Here is a 16612-nt window from a genome sequence, read left to right as displayed (position 1 = left end):
TAGAACTACACAATGCTGATCAACACGGGTGTGTGTGTGTGTGTGTGTGTGTGTGTGTGTGTGCGCATATATATATATATATATATATATATATATATATATATATATATATATGTGTACACACACACACACACATATGCAACAATGTCATTAATATCTGGTAAAAATATGAGTTGTAAATATCACATCCAAATCCTTTATTGGACCATAGTATGCATTGTAACCAATTGTGTATTTTTTTTTAAACAAGTAGTTAATTATTAGATTACACCATTTGGTTTTCTGAAGTAAATTAAAAACAAGTTTAATTATGTTGTGTAGAAGGTGGGGTTTTAGTGGATGTAGCATTTGCTGTGCTGTCTATAGTGAGAGGTTTTTGAAGCGCTCAGCTGCAAGTTACCGCTACAAATCGGCCGTAAGTGCATTAACAATGTTCAGGTTTTGTTTACCTTTCATGAATACCATGCTAATTAAATAAAGGGCAACAACAGTGAAACTCAACAGCGCGGTTTTTGGGTGTCATTATCCAAATTCATTATCATGTCTGGAGACTAATTAGAGAGGAATCCAAGTAAAAAAAGAGAGGATCCTTAGGAAAGTGCTTTGTCGGAGTCCTTCTACTTTAGGCCTTATGTGGCCCAATGCCACTGTTCCCTTCCTGTGCAGCATTTTCACACTCTGCTGCTGAAGGGGTGCTGCCCGTGAGGATTAGAATGGGCTCCAAACATTTCCAGGAAGAATTCCCAAAGCTGGTTCATTATAGAAATACAAAAGTTACCTTCCTGCGAACATTCGATTCAAAGGGCACATAGGGAAATTACTGTTCTCCTATATGATCCAATGTGCGCACTGTGTATTAAAGATACCTCTTTTGTGCTTTGTGCTGATCCTCAATCTCTCTCCTTTCATCTAAGTGAATGTAAAATCATTTCATACTAACAAGTTGAGCTTCCTGTTTTTCCGAACTATCTCAGACTCACACATTGAGATTACTGTTCTAACCTTGAAGGTAAATTAAAAATAATGAATGAGACTGCTGCCTTGAATGGTTTCCTCTGGAACAGTTGAAAGGCACCAGCAAACATATTTTCTGAGGCTGTATCAATTGCAGAATATGCGCTAAACAAAGCAACACCTAGTTTGCTTCTCATCTTCTAGCATCACCAGTCTTTAAAATAAAATACAGTTCCCGATGTCCGTATGAATTACCGGAAGGTACCTTAGGAAGACGCACAGAAAACTACCATACATGCTTTGCACAAGAGTTTAGATTGTGGAATAGACATATTTAATACTCTAGACCATTCCACCTTAACAAAAGATGTCTTGCTGCAACAAGATGACTGCTCGGATGCAGAGACAACAGGCTTAAAAGTAATCCTTAAATAGAAACGACAGCCTAGAGACCCAGCAAAATATTGAAATAGCACTAAAACGTGCTGATAAATTTGGTGGCAATGATGAAAGGAGACAGCAATTAAGGGTCTTAAACTAACAGAAGAATGCAAATGTCATGCAGCACAGAGGGTGGTTTGAAGTAGTTACCTCAAGGGATGACATTGTTCATCATTTAGATGTATTTTCTGGAACAAGGAGGGACAGAGCGATTTGAACAAGCAGAGAAGGAATCAGAAGGCAGTTGACATGAAATGAAAAGCTAGAAGAGTCCAAGAGGCACGATCCATTTCTAGAGGACTAAGCTCTTGTCCAGGGCAAAAAGTGCATTATCTAAAGATGCAGCTTGACTGTATTATCAACATGCCCACATATGTGACGACTGTGATTAAAAATAGGGATTTATGACCTCAACAACCTCATATCGAAAAACACTTTAAACCTGGTGACGAGGCGGTAGCTGGTGAACACAACAATTATACAAATTGAGGCAAATCAAATACTCTGCCCATCACAGTGGTCTGCATTCACTTCACGTGAAGATATGAATCCCAGATTAAGTGGTCCTACTGGTTAATAAATAAGAGACTTGCTTAGCTAGTCTCAGTTACTTTTGCACTAGGCCAACACACTCTTGCAGCCTTAGGGGTTAGGCAACCCAAACCCCTGCATTAAGTGCTTGAAAATGAAGGGGAGAACCTTTTTTTCTCTCAAGTGTGGAGCCCAGATTCTGGAAAACATTGTGGAGGGAAGATGGGGGGGTTAAAAATGGTGACCTTAGGCCAAATAACAATAAGGTGAATGGTATGTCCGGTTTTTAAAGTATTTAACTCAGACTTGCAAACTTCAGTGCAGGGACAGCTTTATAAGTATAAAGTCCAGCGAAGTGGGATGCATTTTCTAAGTGTGGAGGTCCTGTGTAAGGGCAGGGTACTTTTTACATTTAAAATACCAGCCTCTGGAACTTGTTGGCAGGAGCATGGGAGCAACCATGGATGTTTGAATTCCCATACTTCTGTGTAACAATGGAATGGGTGTTTACTCAAGTACGGTGCCTAAATCAAATGGTGCACTTGTTGGATTTACCAGCGTTGAGGTCGGACATTGGGGTTGGTAAAAAGCGGGTTAAGGGGGCACTTTCACAAATGTAAACCACATTATAACGAATATTCATATACTTATCTAATAACCTGATTTGTCTGTAGGCACTTAAATAATTTAAATTATTATCTCCCTGAATGAAACCTGTGACTACCAGGTCTCGGGATTTGTGCTCATTCGAAGTGGAGGGAAACATGTTAAGTCAAGAAGCTAGCCTCGGAAACACAAGGAACATTAGGAGTGATAGTGGTGTAAACAGGGACTTTCCAAGTGCCAAGCACATGCAGTTAAAGTCTCTACCTGAGATTCAGAACAAGCCAAATGGCTGTTGCATACAGAAAGTTCTTTCTTCGAACTGTCTGGCCCTTGCATGTACTTTCTTTTCGTGCCTTCTTCCATAATACACATACATGTCCCCCCCCTTAATTGATGGCAGGTTTGGAAATAAATAAGATGGTAATTATTTGGGATAGTATGGTGGGGCAGAATGTTAAGGAGGGGTCAAGGGAAGGCGGACATCAGTCTGCTACAGAGGATGGAGACTGGTCATATGTTGAAGAAAGATTGCACTGTCTGCGACTACCAGGATTTTGGGAACAATATAAATTGTTTGCAATAGAGATTATTTTCTAGAACAGAATATTAAATTTTTCTTAGAACCTTTTAGTTTGGGGAGAGTGAAGAGTTAGACCGAACACCAAAGTTCCCTAGAAGTTCCACTACGAACATATTTTTGGCACACATTGTGCACTTTAACCTACAAAGCAAGTAATGTCTTTTCTTGTCATATCAGGTGGGTGGATGGTTAAATTCCCATCTCTATAATCTATTTCCCAAGAAAGCAGGGCAAAAGAAGTATTCTGACACTAGGTGTGGAATCTCCTCAAACAAGACTTTCTAATGGTGTCCCACCACTGAATGTCATTTGCTTCATTTCTCCTTCGAGGACATTGCATAAACACGGCACATTTCAAGTTTTCCTTTAATTGTTTTCTATCTGTTCAATGTCTAATTCTTCATCTATATTAATTGTTTTCTATCTGTTCAATGTCTAATTCTCCATCTATGTGAAAGATACAGCTGCTAGTGCCACCCTCAACCCAGGATTCAGCCCCACGCAGAGCTCTGCCACTTCCCTGATCAGCACCCACCCTGTGCAGTTCTTGGTCTTCCCAGCTCACTCTCCAGTCAGTGGTGCTTAGGCTCTGTCCCAGGCTTGGCTGGGGCATTTGGGCAAGGCTCTCTCTGTTATTTCTGGGGTTTTCTGGAGCTTGAGTTCTTCTAAGGCTGTGCTTAAGCGCTGGTGCAGGAGTAGAGGTTGCTTCGGGGTTGGTGCGAGGCACTAGTGCATGACGCTCCGCAGTGCTGGTGAAAGTCTCTGGAACTGGGCTAGAAGCTGGAGTGGCGCCTGGCATGACATACATGTCCCAGGAACGTGTTCGCCAAGAAGTGGTGCTGGTGGTACTACGTGGGAACCGACTCTGCAGGCTACATTCATCCGTAGTGCTGTGAAGGCAGCTTAGGCTGTGGAACGTCAGAAGATCCTGTAAATGGAAAAATATTGATCAGTATAACTGCATAAGCAAATACATTACACACTGCATGGCTGCGTGACTCCCACTCTTCTCAGAAAACAAGAGGAGAACAGGAGAACACTACTGGTGTGCTCGTTATCATGTACTATGTTATGACCTGTGATCCTTGCAATCGCCAGTGTGCTTGAAGGGAGGGGAAATTGAAAGAGTTACATAGTTAACACAAGTTGAGGGTTTTTCAAAGAACTGTTATATTTAATTTGCTGACTTTGCATAGATAAATATTAACTGGTAACTTGCTAATTAAGGAATATTATTAACTAAAAGCTTGATTAACTTCCCGTGAGAAACTATCTGGATTGGGTAAAAATGCTTACAATTATTGATGCTCTAGAACAGCAACACTGTATAAAAAACCCCAGATGTTGGTTACCCAGGAGGACTTCTAGACTCAGGGCACTGTGAGAACCTTTTCAGGAGTCCCAGGGAGATGGTGATTACTGGGGTTAAACTGTGTCTATCAGAAAGTATTACTATTGGAGTCCTGAGCCTAAACTTACTATGGAGACCAAAACTGAGCACCAACGACACCCCTTCAGGATTTGTCCCCCAGTGTAGTGAAATTGAGCAATCCAAGGCTTACTCATAGAGATCGAGTGGGGTTGGAGACTCAGAGCTCTATAAAATAATTTATACAAGTCAATATGTCCTGCCAGTGTTCAATCCTTGAGAGAGAAAAGAAGAAAAAAAGGAGTACTTTAATTAAATCAAACGTAAACGTACAACACAATACTGCACATAATGTGTGCGAAGCAGAAAATTAAGTTAGGGATTATATTACTCTTCAGAGATTACTGAGAAAGACAGTTTAGGCTACTCCTGTAGGACAACCTCGTAAGATACTCTTGTGACACAAATCCAAGTGATTTCCTGGGGGTCCCCTCTGCTAGAAAAGGAGGATTCATAAAGTCTTTGTAAGGCAAAATGGCTGAACCATGGATCAGTTCTGCGATTTTATTTTACCAGTCAGATGTTCTAATTCAGAAACATCCCATATGTCATTTGGGTGTCATTAACGTACATAAATAATGTTGATCCTGCTTGATGGAATAAATGCAGTAATGTTCAACATATTTATGTTGAACAGACGTGGGGACAGGACTGAGCCCTGTGAGACTCTAAACTGGAGCTCTTTAGGACTGAAGAGAAAGGGAGGAGGTTGAACTATTAGTTTCCTGTCAGCTAAAAAGATTTTAACCAAGATAAAGATGGCCCCTTATACCTATCACCAACAGACTTGTTAACAGAATGGTACAATCTATAGAGTTGAACGCTGCGGAGTGTTTAGGAGGCATTAGTGCTCCAGGACCTCTGACATTATTCATCTTCCTAAGGTAGCCCAGCATTGAAATAATCAATTCAGCACTACAACAAGGACGAAACCCAGTTTGTTGGCAACCAAGAAAAAAGGGGCCTGCAACTGAGAAAAAGATATTCTTTCTATAATCTTGGACAAAAATGATAAATAGGGCAGTAGTTTTGTGGGTCAGCAGTTTCCAAGAAGGGTTTTTTTTTTTTAAACAAAGGATAGAACACTGCATCCTTCCAACAAGAAGGAACCTGGCTTGTGTTAAGTGACAGACAAGATAGTCCCAATTGCGGAGCTGAAGAAAGGCACCAATTGCTTAAAATATTTATCAGGACAAATGTCCAAAGAAAAGCCTGAGGGGTGGCTATGCTGAATCATTAAGTTTAGTTTTGATTCTGCAATAGGTGTAACTATTTCTAAACTAGGCATAAGGTCTTTAAAAAAACGGAGACTCGTAAGTTTGCCTTTAGGAGAACATCTATCAAGATGAAGTAAAGCAACAGTTTATTCCTCAATATAGCTCTGATTTTCATAAATTTACCTATAAAAAACTGAGGGCTGTTTACAAAATAGAAGTTGGATGCATGTCCAGATTCCAAACAACTGGTTATTGAAGTTCTTTTACAATTTTAACCACTTTCAATAGATAGGGCGACACAATCCTTTATTTTTGCATTCGATGGAGAGGTAACATTAACAATTCAATTTATACAATTTTGGGGGGGATGAGGGGTTGCCCGTCTGACCTTCTTTCGGTGTTCCTTTGATAAGATAAGGAAATGTTGTTTGCGTCATGTTATATGGCCCCAAAGCACTGATAGCGATGGAGAAAGTAGGCGCTTTGTAAACACCCAGATGATTTAGCCTGCCAAAAGTGTTACAACCAGCTGACCTTATGAGGCAAACTGTAAGCAGGATTTGAACAATTATATTGTTAAACTGCCTAGGCTTTCAAGAAATACCTTCAGGAAGTACCCAGTTGCTCGTGAAATAGGTGGTGAGTTAGTCAGATTACAATGTCCCGGATGAGACCCTGATAGGGTATAATGGTTCAAAACATCGACAAACCACCCTTTTTGGTTGCGGATCTCGTTTTTGAAATTTTCGAAAGTCATTGTTCAACCATTGGGTTTGTTACGGTCTCTTGTCTTGGTATTTGTGTTTAGCATATATGCTCACTATTTGAGCACTGTGTCGTCTGCAATACGATCACATTATATATTTCGCACCTTGCTCTTAATAAGACAGTGTAAGAAATTGTGTCAATAGAAAAGTGTACAGTACTTATTACAAATTATATTCAGTATTTAATAATTATTGAAATGTACAATTGAATATGTCTGAAGCAAACAAGAGGTTCCCTATCAGATGAGTCCCACCGAACAATTGTTGGATGATAGCATGTTATATTATCTGCACCAGAGTGAAATCTTACTTTCCTTAAGCTCATCTAAAAACTATGGGCGAGTTTATTCTGGCTGCCATAGGGAGATGTGTGGAAGGGCTTCTTGGAATACATTTCTAACCATCATACAGAGAATTTGATACAGACTTTCAGTAAATGTAATAGATGTTAGGCACTTTCTTAATGTTGATATTACTAATAATGCATTTGCTGATGCTTAAGGATTTACTATTAACACTATACATTCCCTAGTGGCACAGTTAGCTTTCAATAAAATTGTATGAACAGATGTATTATGATAGTTCAGAATGTCTCAGTGATTTGTGGTTACACCTATTCTGGCATGTTCTGAGGTAATCTGTATACTAATATTTCCTTGTGAACTATGCCCAAGAAAAGTCTGGTGAGACTCCTGTTTGTTCCCCTGCTTTGCAGATCACTAGGCTACACACAGCACATGGGTTTGAGTAGTGAGGGAAATCTACCCGAAGGGTGTAGGGTGGCGAGTCAGAATTACTGCAACTCAATTTGCTATTACCAGTTTGTATATTAGCAGAAGCAGCATTTATGTGCATCTAATCACTGTTATATGCTCTACTCGGGGGAAATGTAGCATAGTGTTACCAATTACTAGATACATATCATGCCAAGTGTGTCTCATCCAGCAAAGCTTTCGGACACTATTTGTCTGCATTTATGCTGCAGCCACCATTAAGTAGCTTTAATACAGCAATTCAGGCAGTAGGCCCAAATCAAACTGATTACTAGAATAATGTAATGCTACAGGTAATTTATACATTGCGAGATCATGTATTGACCATTGACTTCATTTTACTCCAACTACATTTTGTGAGCACGGGGGCGCTAGAGGGCGCCGAACCAAGATGGCCGCACAAGTGTGAGGCTCTCGCCAGACTGGGTGCTTTCACGATCATTCATGCCATCCTGACCAGACTATCCTCGACCTCACCTCCACGGCTGCACAGGCGGAAACCTGCGCTGCACCCAGATACTCGACTTGTCCCTGGAGCCCGCCGAAGCGCGGAGATACACGCTGTGGTTCCCCCCCGGCCGGGAGAGAGGGCCTGTCTGCGTCCGGCGCACTGCGGGGGACGCGCTCTACGAGAGCCCGGGGCTCCGAGGCCTTCGCGCCGTGGTGACGACTCTGCCTGGTGGAGCCGCGAGCGACGCTGGAGGACCGGATGGCCGGTGGCCACCCCTGCCTGCGACGGGTGCTGAGACGCGGGCTCCGGGACATCTTCGTGGCTGCTCGCACACCCTCCGCTAGCTGAGGCCTGCGCCCGTGACTGGCGCGCGCGGACTGCCGCTGACCCCGCTGGAGATCTTCGGGCGCGGCCTTGGGGGCTATCCTGTTCCCCCCCCCCCCCTCACGCATCTACGCTTCAGGTGCCATCCGTCCGGGGCCTGGCTGCCGGACCGCACCGAGTGGGACTTCGGTGCGTGACCTTGTTGGCGTGCTCTGCCCTGCAGGACCCGGCGGGACGGCCTGGGAGACCGTGGCGGCTGCTGCCCCCGCCTTGGTGTCCGTGGCTGCTTGTGAGGGGAGGTTGCGGCTCCGTGGACGGGTGCTGCCTGGAGTCCCTGGCCTGCTCTATCCTTGCCTCGCCCTAACCTGCCGGACTACTGGCCAATCCTCGCTTGCTGTTGGACTCCTCTAGGGACTGCCTGGGCCGGAGCCGAGCGGATTGTGACTCACCCTCTGCTGTCCTTCGGGTGCGGGTCGCGACCGACGGGGGTCGGAGGCTGCTGAGGCCCCCCCCCCCCCTGTGCTCGCCGGCTGGTGGCCCGCGCTCCCTGCACGCTCGATCGCCTGAATTGGCTACCTCCCTCGCTCCAACGATCCTAGCGGCAGATTTGGGGCTTCGTGCCGCCCCTCTCTATTCGCGGGGTCGCGGCCTGGGCTGGACGTGTCCCCTGCCTCGTCTGGACTGCTGGTGGGGCGGCCTGTACGGGCCCGGTGACGGGGCGTCATGGGGCGCAACGACGCGCGACAGTCCAAGCTGTCGTTTGACGCCAAGAAGGCCCCCGCGCCGGCGTCCGAGCCTGGCCCATCCGCTGCTGTCCCCCCTGATGACGACTGGAAGGCTCTCCTGCTGGGATTAAAACAAAGCTTAACTACCATAGACTCTAAAATTGACAACATTACTACCAGGTTGGATGGTGTAGTGGCCAGACTGGAGAGACACGACACCCGCATCACAGAGACGGAGGATAGGATCTCCGCACTGGAGGACGGTGCCACCTCTGCAGGCCGACATGTCACCCAAATGGATCGTCTCCTTAAAATAATAGCGGACAAGAACGAGGACCTAGAATCGAGGTCCCGTCGCAACAACGTCCGCATCCTGGGCCTTGCGGAGACCACCAACACCGGGAAAATGGAGGTCTTCATCGAGAATTTGTTGGCCGAACTGTTTGGGCGGGACTCCTTCTCTCCACACTTCATTGTGGAGAGGGCACACAGGTCCCTTGCTGCCCGCCCCCCTCCGGGCGGCCAGCCTCGGCCCATAATTGCACGCTTCCTTAACTATCGAGACCGGGATGTGGTGCTCAGGCGTGCACGGGAGATGGGAACGGTGCCCTACTGCAACACTACGCTGTCCTTCTTCCCCGATTTCACTGCATCGGTGCAGGAGGCCCGTCGGAAATTTGCAGTGGTGAAAAAGAAACTACAGGCCCGGGAAATTCCGTATGCGATGCTATACCCCGCTAAACTTAAGGTCTCACACCAGGGCAAACAATTGTTTTTTCAGCAACCGCAGCAGGTGGAAGACTTCCTCAAGCGGCAGCGCGGGGACTCGGCGGGGGGTGCTGCCGGGCCGCGGCCCTCCCGGTCGCCCTCTCCGATGGAACAACAGGACTGAACGTGTCGGGGGGGCTGCTTCCCCCCCTCGGACTCACTCTGCTGTTGGGACACCACATGCCCGAACGGATCATCATCCTGGTGAGGTACCTCTCTTTGTTTCATGCCTACATCATTTGAATGGGTCGCTGACACACTTGGTGCCCGGTCGCCCACCTCCGTCCCACTTTGAGGGCCTAGTGTGACTCTGGGTTCCCGTGGGTGCAAGTAGGGAGGTGGTTGGCAGGTCTGGCGCCCCTAGAGCACGACCCCCCAATGGGCGCACCCCAAAGTACCCCTTTCCTCATCAAGGCAGGGGTAGTTACTGTATTTTCTCTGTTTGATGGGTTGTGTTGGATAGTGAGGGGAGGGGACGGGTGGGTGATGTGTACCCGGCCAGTTGGGGTTGCCGGAGTGGGTGGTCGAATGTTCCGCTCTGCATCTGGGCTCGCTGTTTGCTCAGCACAAGATGCGGAGGGGTGGGTGGGGGAGTTCAATGGGGTTTTGTTATGGAGTTTGTTACTGAGTGCTACGCGCAATTGCCAGCTGCGATATCATGCCACTTATGCCTTTCAACGTGGGAATGGGGGATTTAACTGATAAGCGCCCTGCGCAGAACTTTCAGTTACTATCATGGAATGTGCGAGGGCTAAACGACCCAAGGAAGAAGAGACAAATCCTCGGCTACCTGACTCGGCAGGGAGTGTCAGTCGCCATGCTCCAAGAAACGCACCTGCAGCCTGGGATGACCCCCCCGTTTGCGTCGCGCTGGGCAACGGACAGGGTGTTCTCGTCATACTCAAGTTACGCAAGGGGAGTGACCATTCTAGTGAGACGGGGGATGGGGTTTACTCTGGCGGGCACTGAGGTAGATTCTGGGGGGCGGTACTGCATGGCTTGGGGGACACTGCACTCACATACAATTCTGTTTGCTTGTTACTATGGCCCCAACACGGATGACCCTTCTGCGCTCCTCTCGATGTGGGGTAAGATCCAATCCCTAGGTATTTCCCACATTATACTGGGGGGTGATTTCAACACTGCACTTCGGCCTGGGATGGACAGGTCACACCCGCAGGCATCACATTACACGCACACACAGCGCGCGTTGTTGAATATAGTGGACGACCATCGCTTAATTGATGCATGGAGGCACTTTCACCCCACGTTCCGACAGGGCACCCACCATTCCGCGGTACATTCCACCTGGGCGCGTATTGACTACGTGTTCCTCTCATCTGGCCTCTCCCCTTGGCTGGGTGGGGCGCTTCACCTGGCTCGCACCTTTTCTGACCACTCTCCGGTCCTTCTGTCCCTGCGCATTCCCCTCGCGATCTCCCCTTATCTGAGCTGGCGACTGAATCCTGCACACCTCACAGACCCGGTGTTTCATGCGGAACTTGAGCAAGACATAAAGGATTTCTTTGAGCGTAACATAAATTCCGTCTCCAGCCTTACTACAGTCTGGGAGGCGTTCAAAGTTACCGTGAGAGGATGGTGCATAGCTAAGGGAGGTGGGGTCCTTAAGTTTCTACGCGGAGATTTACTCAGGCTCGAGGCTGAACTCCGTAAGCTGGAGAGTGACATGGAGCGTACTGGGCGAGATCCTAGCACAGCGGCACAGCTGCGAGAGAAACTAAATGAATACTCGGAAGCCGCTGCCGCGGAGAGTAAGTTTCTGGGAAGACCCTTTGTCTCCCGAGTATATGGTGAGGGCGATAGACCTGGCAGGGCGTTAGCCACCGCGACCCGCTCCCCCAGGTACAGTAACTACGTTGCTACCCTGATGGATGAACATGGCACCCCGCAGCGGGAGCTTTCGGACCAACTCAAGGTCCTCACGGAGCACTACAATAGGCTATACACCTCCCAACGGACTGCACCGATTGCGTTACATGGATACCTTGATGACACCGCGCTGGCATGGCTGGGCCCCACACAGCAGCAGTTCCTCCACCATCCACTGGAACTAGATGAGATTACGGATGCCATTATGTCCATGAAGTCGGGGAAGGCGCCAGGGTCGGACGGGCTGCCGATCGACTTCTACAAAGCCTTCAAGCAGGTGTTGGCCCCCATTCTGCAGCAGGTGTACTACTCCTCCTTAGAGGAGGGATCCCTGCCGGCCACGATGCGAGAGGCCCTTATAACGTCTTTGTTAAAACCTGGAAAGGCGCCGGAATATTGCGACTCCTACAGGCCCCTCTCACTGTTAAATGCAGACGTTAAAATATTAGCGAAGGTCCTGGCTACGCGCCTTAATCTCCTGATGGAGCGCCTTGTGCTTCCGGACCAGGCCGGGTTTGTCCCCAACCGGGCAACTTCTCATAACTTGCGCACACTCCAGGCGGTGATTCAAGATATTGACCCGAAGAGCGAGGCTGCCGCGGTCTTTCTCGACGCCACTAAGGCGTTCGATTCCCTCGAGTGGGATTATCTACTGGCCTTGCTGGAACGGATGGGCATGCCCTTCAATTTCTTGGACTGGATCCGACTGTTATACTACCGGCCGAGAGCAATGGTGCTGCTTAATGGTGCCCGCTCCCCCCCCTTCGAGATCCACAGGGGGACCCGACAAGGATGTCCCCTCTCCCCGGTGCTGTTCGCACTAGCTATTGAGCCCCTTGCGGCCAAGCTTCGGCAGCATCATAATCACCGATCTCTCATATACCCTGAGCGCCAACTGCTCATTGCACTATATGCGGATGACATGACTCTGTATGTGCATAAGCCGCGTGAAAACTTGAACCCTCTGCTGCGGGAGGTCACTAAATTCGGCGCCCTCTCGGGGATTCAGATAAATTGGACAAAATCTGCCTTGTTCCCCTTGACTGACAGCACTACACAGTTCCCCCTGGATTATCCCCTGGTTTGGGAGCAAGAGGAGATCAAATACCTGGGCATCCAAGTGACAAGAAATCGGAAGGCCCTGATTAGAGCCAACTACGGGACAGTGGTGGATCAACTCACAGACAAAATTACCCGGTGGATCCGCCTCCCATTGTCAATGGCAGGTCGGATCTCACTGATTAAAATGGTGGTCCTCCCCAAGCTGCTGTATCTCTTTACGAACATTCCATATAGTCCGGGCGCATATTTCTTCCGCGCCCTCAATTCCCAGCTCTCTCGTCTTATCTGGGGAGGCAAGCAAGCCCGACTCGGGCTGCGAACCCTTATGCTACCCTATCACCAAGGGGGGTTTGACGTCCCCAATTTCCAACGATACTATGATTGCGCACAGGGTCACTTCGCCGCCTATTGGCTGCGCCCTCCCCCCTTTATGGCGCACTTGGCGGTCGAAGATGGGTATATGAGGCCGGAACAACCTTCCGGATATTTATACACACCAGCCCGAATAGACCATAGAGATCCCACCACGGTCGACTGCACTGTCAGTGCCTGGAAACGTCTGGCGGACCGCATGGAAGTAAAATTCCTATACTCCCCTCGTATGGCCTTAGCCCACGATCCGAGGGTGAGTGTGGCCCGAGAGGAAATTGGCCGTAGACTGCTGGCAAGGCTTGCGGTTCACACCTGGGGGGATCTGTACCACCAGGGGAGTTTCCGCACAGCTACACATTTCTTCAAGGATACCACTCCTTCCGTAATGGATACCTTTCTCTACATTCGGCTTCGGCAAAATATCAAGGCGATTACCCCCGATTTTCCGAGCGAGCCTGACACCGTGGCGCCCCTCCATGCACTGCTGCAGAAGGGAACACCGACACATGTGGTCTCTATGTTATATGCTCACGCACAGGCCGCCCCCTCCCCCCCTCCTCTCCGAGCGCGTAGTGACTGGGATAGCGATCTGGGGGAACCACTGTCGGACGCTCAGTGGGAGGAGAGCTGCTCCCATACCAGCGCGGTGACGGGAAATGCCCGCCTTCGCCTGGTGCATTTTAAATTCCTGCATCGCCTCTACTTTACACCCGCTAAACTACACCGTTTCGGCCTCCGGGACAACGATTGCTGCCTCCACTGCAAGAGGCCAGGCGCGGACTTCATGCACTTGGCGTGGTCCTGTCGGGCCGTTGCTGCCTACTGGGAGGAAGTGTTTGCAGCTCTTGCCGAAATGATTGGGGTGAGCATTGCCCCCTGTCCTAAGATTGCCCTGCTGGGCCAATCCAACCCCGATATCAAGGCGCACCGGAAATTCTTCGCGATGGGCCTACTGTTGGCAAAACGCCATGTCGCATGCAGGTGGGGGCGAGGGCGAGCGCCTAAATTCAAGACGTGGCTGGATACTATGACAACTTGGCAGGAACAACTGCACAACTATTCGGACCTTCTGCCTCACAAATCGCGACCCAAGGACCTGTGGGGTCCCCTCACTGCGTATCTCCTGAAAATGCGGCTCCCAGACGAGCCCACTGCAGGTACGAGCGGGGCTGTTGCAGGGGAAAGCCGGTTCACCTCGCCGGCTCCAGCGCCCAATTCACTGCCAGCTGACACTGCTTTGGCCCCCCCTCCCGCGCTCCCTTAGTTCCCCATACAAGCGACGCCAGCGCTCTCGCTGCCCTCGGCTGGGCTACACACGTCCCGTGGAATCACCTAACACCCATGGGATATGCGGGTGGTGGGTGCCGCGAGCTGATTGTCCCCCCCCTCCCCCTCCCTCCCCCCCACTACGACTTGGCATACGCGACGTTGCCGGCGGCAGCGTCATGTCCTGATTCTTTACTAGGGCCTTGCTATGCCCGTCCAGATCATTGGACTGTGTCCCGTGGCACGTGACGTCGACACCTTGGGTGGGTCCCACGTGCCATAGAGTGATGTGCAGCCCGCACAACCAGGCACCACATTGCCACGGCTGCCTCATGCTAGGTACGCTGGATCCTCGCTGGAAGGGCGCTGTTTATGTAGCACTTGTTTTTGTTCCGTTATTGAAGTTGAATGAAACCTCAGGCTCCTCATGCTGGATCACTTCATGCAGCTCTGATTATTCCCTACTACATGCCTACACAGTACTAGTTCCTATGCTTCGCGGCCGGCCCGATTGGGTTGTAGGCGACATGCTGTGTAAACTAGTGATTGCTTTTCAACATATGTTCATTGATGCCCCAACGCATGTGGTTGCAGCAGGCCTGATCATTCAGGTTGTAGGCATACAGCTGTGTACTATTTTTTTTATGCTCAATAAAGGTTTTTTAAAAAAACAAACAAAAAAAAAAAAAAACTACATTTTGTGAGCACGGTTTAATCTGGTCTGTCTGACCCTGCCTTTCAGCTGCGAACTCAGGCAGGCACAGGTTACTTGCGCACACATAATTGGTTATGTTCTCACTTCACCTAGTGTGAGAGATAAGCTGCTAGAATAGACAGTGTAGGACGTGTACAGAGTGCTAGAATGAGAAAGTTAAGAATTCAGCCTCAGCTCTCATCGCAGCTGTGACCAGCTCAGTTGAGTGACCTTGACGCAGTAAGTGCAGCCAGCACCTACGGCACAGATGAAAGGAGGGGGAGATTTTAGAAAATTCTCTCTGCGTTAGTAGAGTATAAAGATGGATACCTCTTGGCACTTTGACAGGAACTCTCCTGGGAGTGGACACGCTGCCAAGGGCTTTTGTGCCTGGTTGAGACCTCCGGCCTGAGACTGTCAACAGGTTCCCCAGGCGTCCTGGCAAGGATGATGCTAAACAGACAGCCAGTTAAGTATTTCAAGTTCAAATTATTTACTCTTGTGCACAGTTATCTTTCTATGCATTAATTCTTGTGTATATACCTTCACTATATGCATTTATTGTACATGTGCATTATTGCCTTTTGATGTTTGGGAACTTGCTGCAATAAATATTCTCCTTTATTTGCCAAATGAAATGAGTGTTGAGCTTTGTTTAGGTTGTATTTTAGTACTCTAGAGTCCTATTTTGAAGAGTGTTCAAGTTGTGTCTGGGTATTTTGAAGTCTTGCTCAGGTGTTCTGAAGAAACAGCAAGACATTTTGGCGTCACTTACAGGAATCAAAGTGAAAGGGGCAGAACGTATGGCAGGAAAACAAAAATGGATAAAGTAGGTTCCCAGATACTAAATGAAATACCAGGATGGGAATTCATTCCATATAGTCCGCTTGCTCAGGAGTGGTCGCATTTTACTGGGTTGAGGGAGAATTGGAGTGTGTGCATGTCTGATGCGCAGCCAGAAGATGTATTAATTTGCCTGCAAAAGGTGCCAATTGAAAAAGGAAAATAATTTTGTACATTGTGTCAAAGAGGCTCTACCCTCTGAAATGCTAATAGGAAAATGCATGAAAAATGTATTGTTAGAAAAGGAGCGTGAAGCAATGGAAAAACAGTGGTGGAGGCCAAGAATACTTCTGTAAGGCAGTCATTTCATAACAGATTGTTGCAAAATAAGTTGGAAACTTATCAGCTTGTCACTGAAAAAACGGCGATACGTGTGGCACAATATAAATGAAAAAAGTGGAGAGGATGGGCTAACAAGAGAAAGGCGCATTTGGCTATTGACAAGACTGGTTTCAAGTGGAATCCAGAGCAGTGGGATGGTAACATATGGATCATCAGACTTTAGTCAGATTCTGGAGGAGAGTGTTTTCAGGATATTAGTCACAATAAGACGGAGGGTCGAAAAAACATGCAAGTACAGCCAATATACCAGCTAAAGTTACAGCAACCATCCACAAAATCCACAGGGGGTTGTGCCGATCTCCTTGGAGGATATCACACAGCAGATTAGTGATGTGATATAGACAGATTTTGGCAGAGGTGGGATGAAACATGAATTGCACGGATGGTGCGCGTGCTTAATTTAGTTGCCCAGGGAGTGCATTTAAATCATGAAGTTTTGTATACTAAGCAGTGAACCTGTTGTGCAAGAAAAGTTTAAGAATTTCAGGAAAATGCGCAGACCACTTTCAGGTTGGCAGTAGAAGGATGTTCACACAAATACCCAACTGAATCAGATTGGCCGCCAACTGTTAAGCCC

General features: G+C 48.1%; 1 protein-coding gene across 4 annotated transcripts in view; it reads right to left on the bottom strand.

Moving 5' to 3' along the window:
- Positions 1-1265: 1265 nt before the first annotated feature.
- The window catches only part of FAM53B (family with sequence similarity 53 member B), a 33448-nt gene continuing 18101 nt past the window's right edge, over positions 1266-16612 (bottom strand). For all 4 annotated transcript variants that reach the window (XM_085601532.1, XM_085601541.1, XM_085601559.1 and 1 more), the window contains one exon: positions 1266-4040. In XM_085601532.1, coding sequence (XP_085457658.1) covers positions 3522-4040 — 519 coding nt within the window. In that variant the 3' untranslated portion in view covers positions 1266-3521. The remainder of the gene's footprint in view (positions 4041-16612) is intronic.

The sequence above is a fragment of the Triturus cristatus genome, chromosome 1_2 (assembly GCF_964204655.1).
Source record: "Triturus cristatus chromosome 1_2, aTriCri1.1, whole genome shotgun sequence".
Classification (NCBI taxonomy): Eukaryota; Metazoa; Chordata; class Amphibia; order Caudata; family Salamandridae; genus Triturus; species Triturus cristatus.
This window is presented reverse-complemented; position numbering and strand designations above follow the sequence as displayed.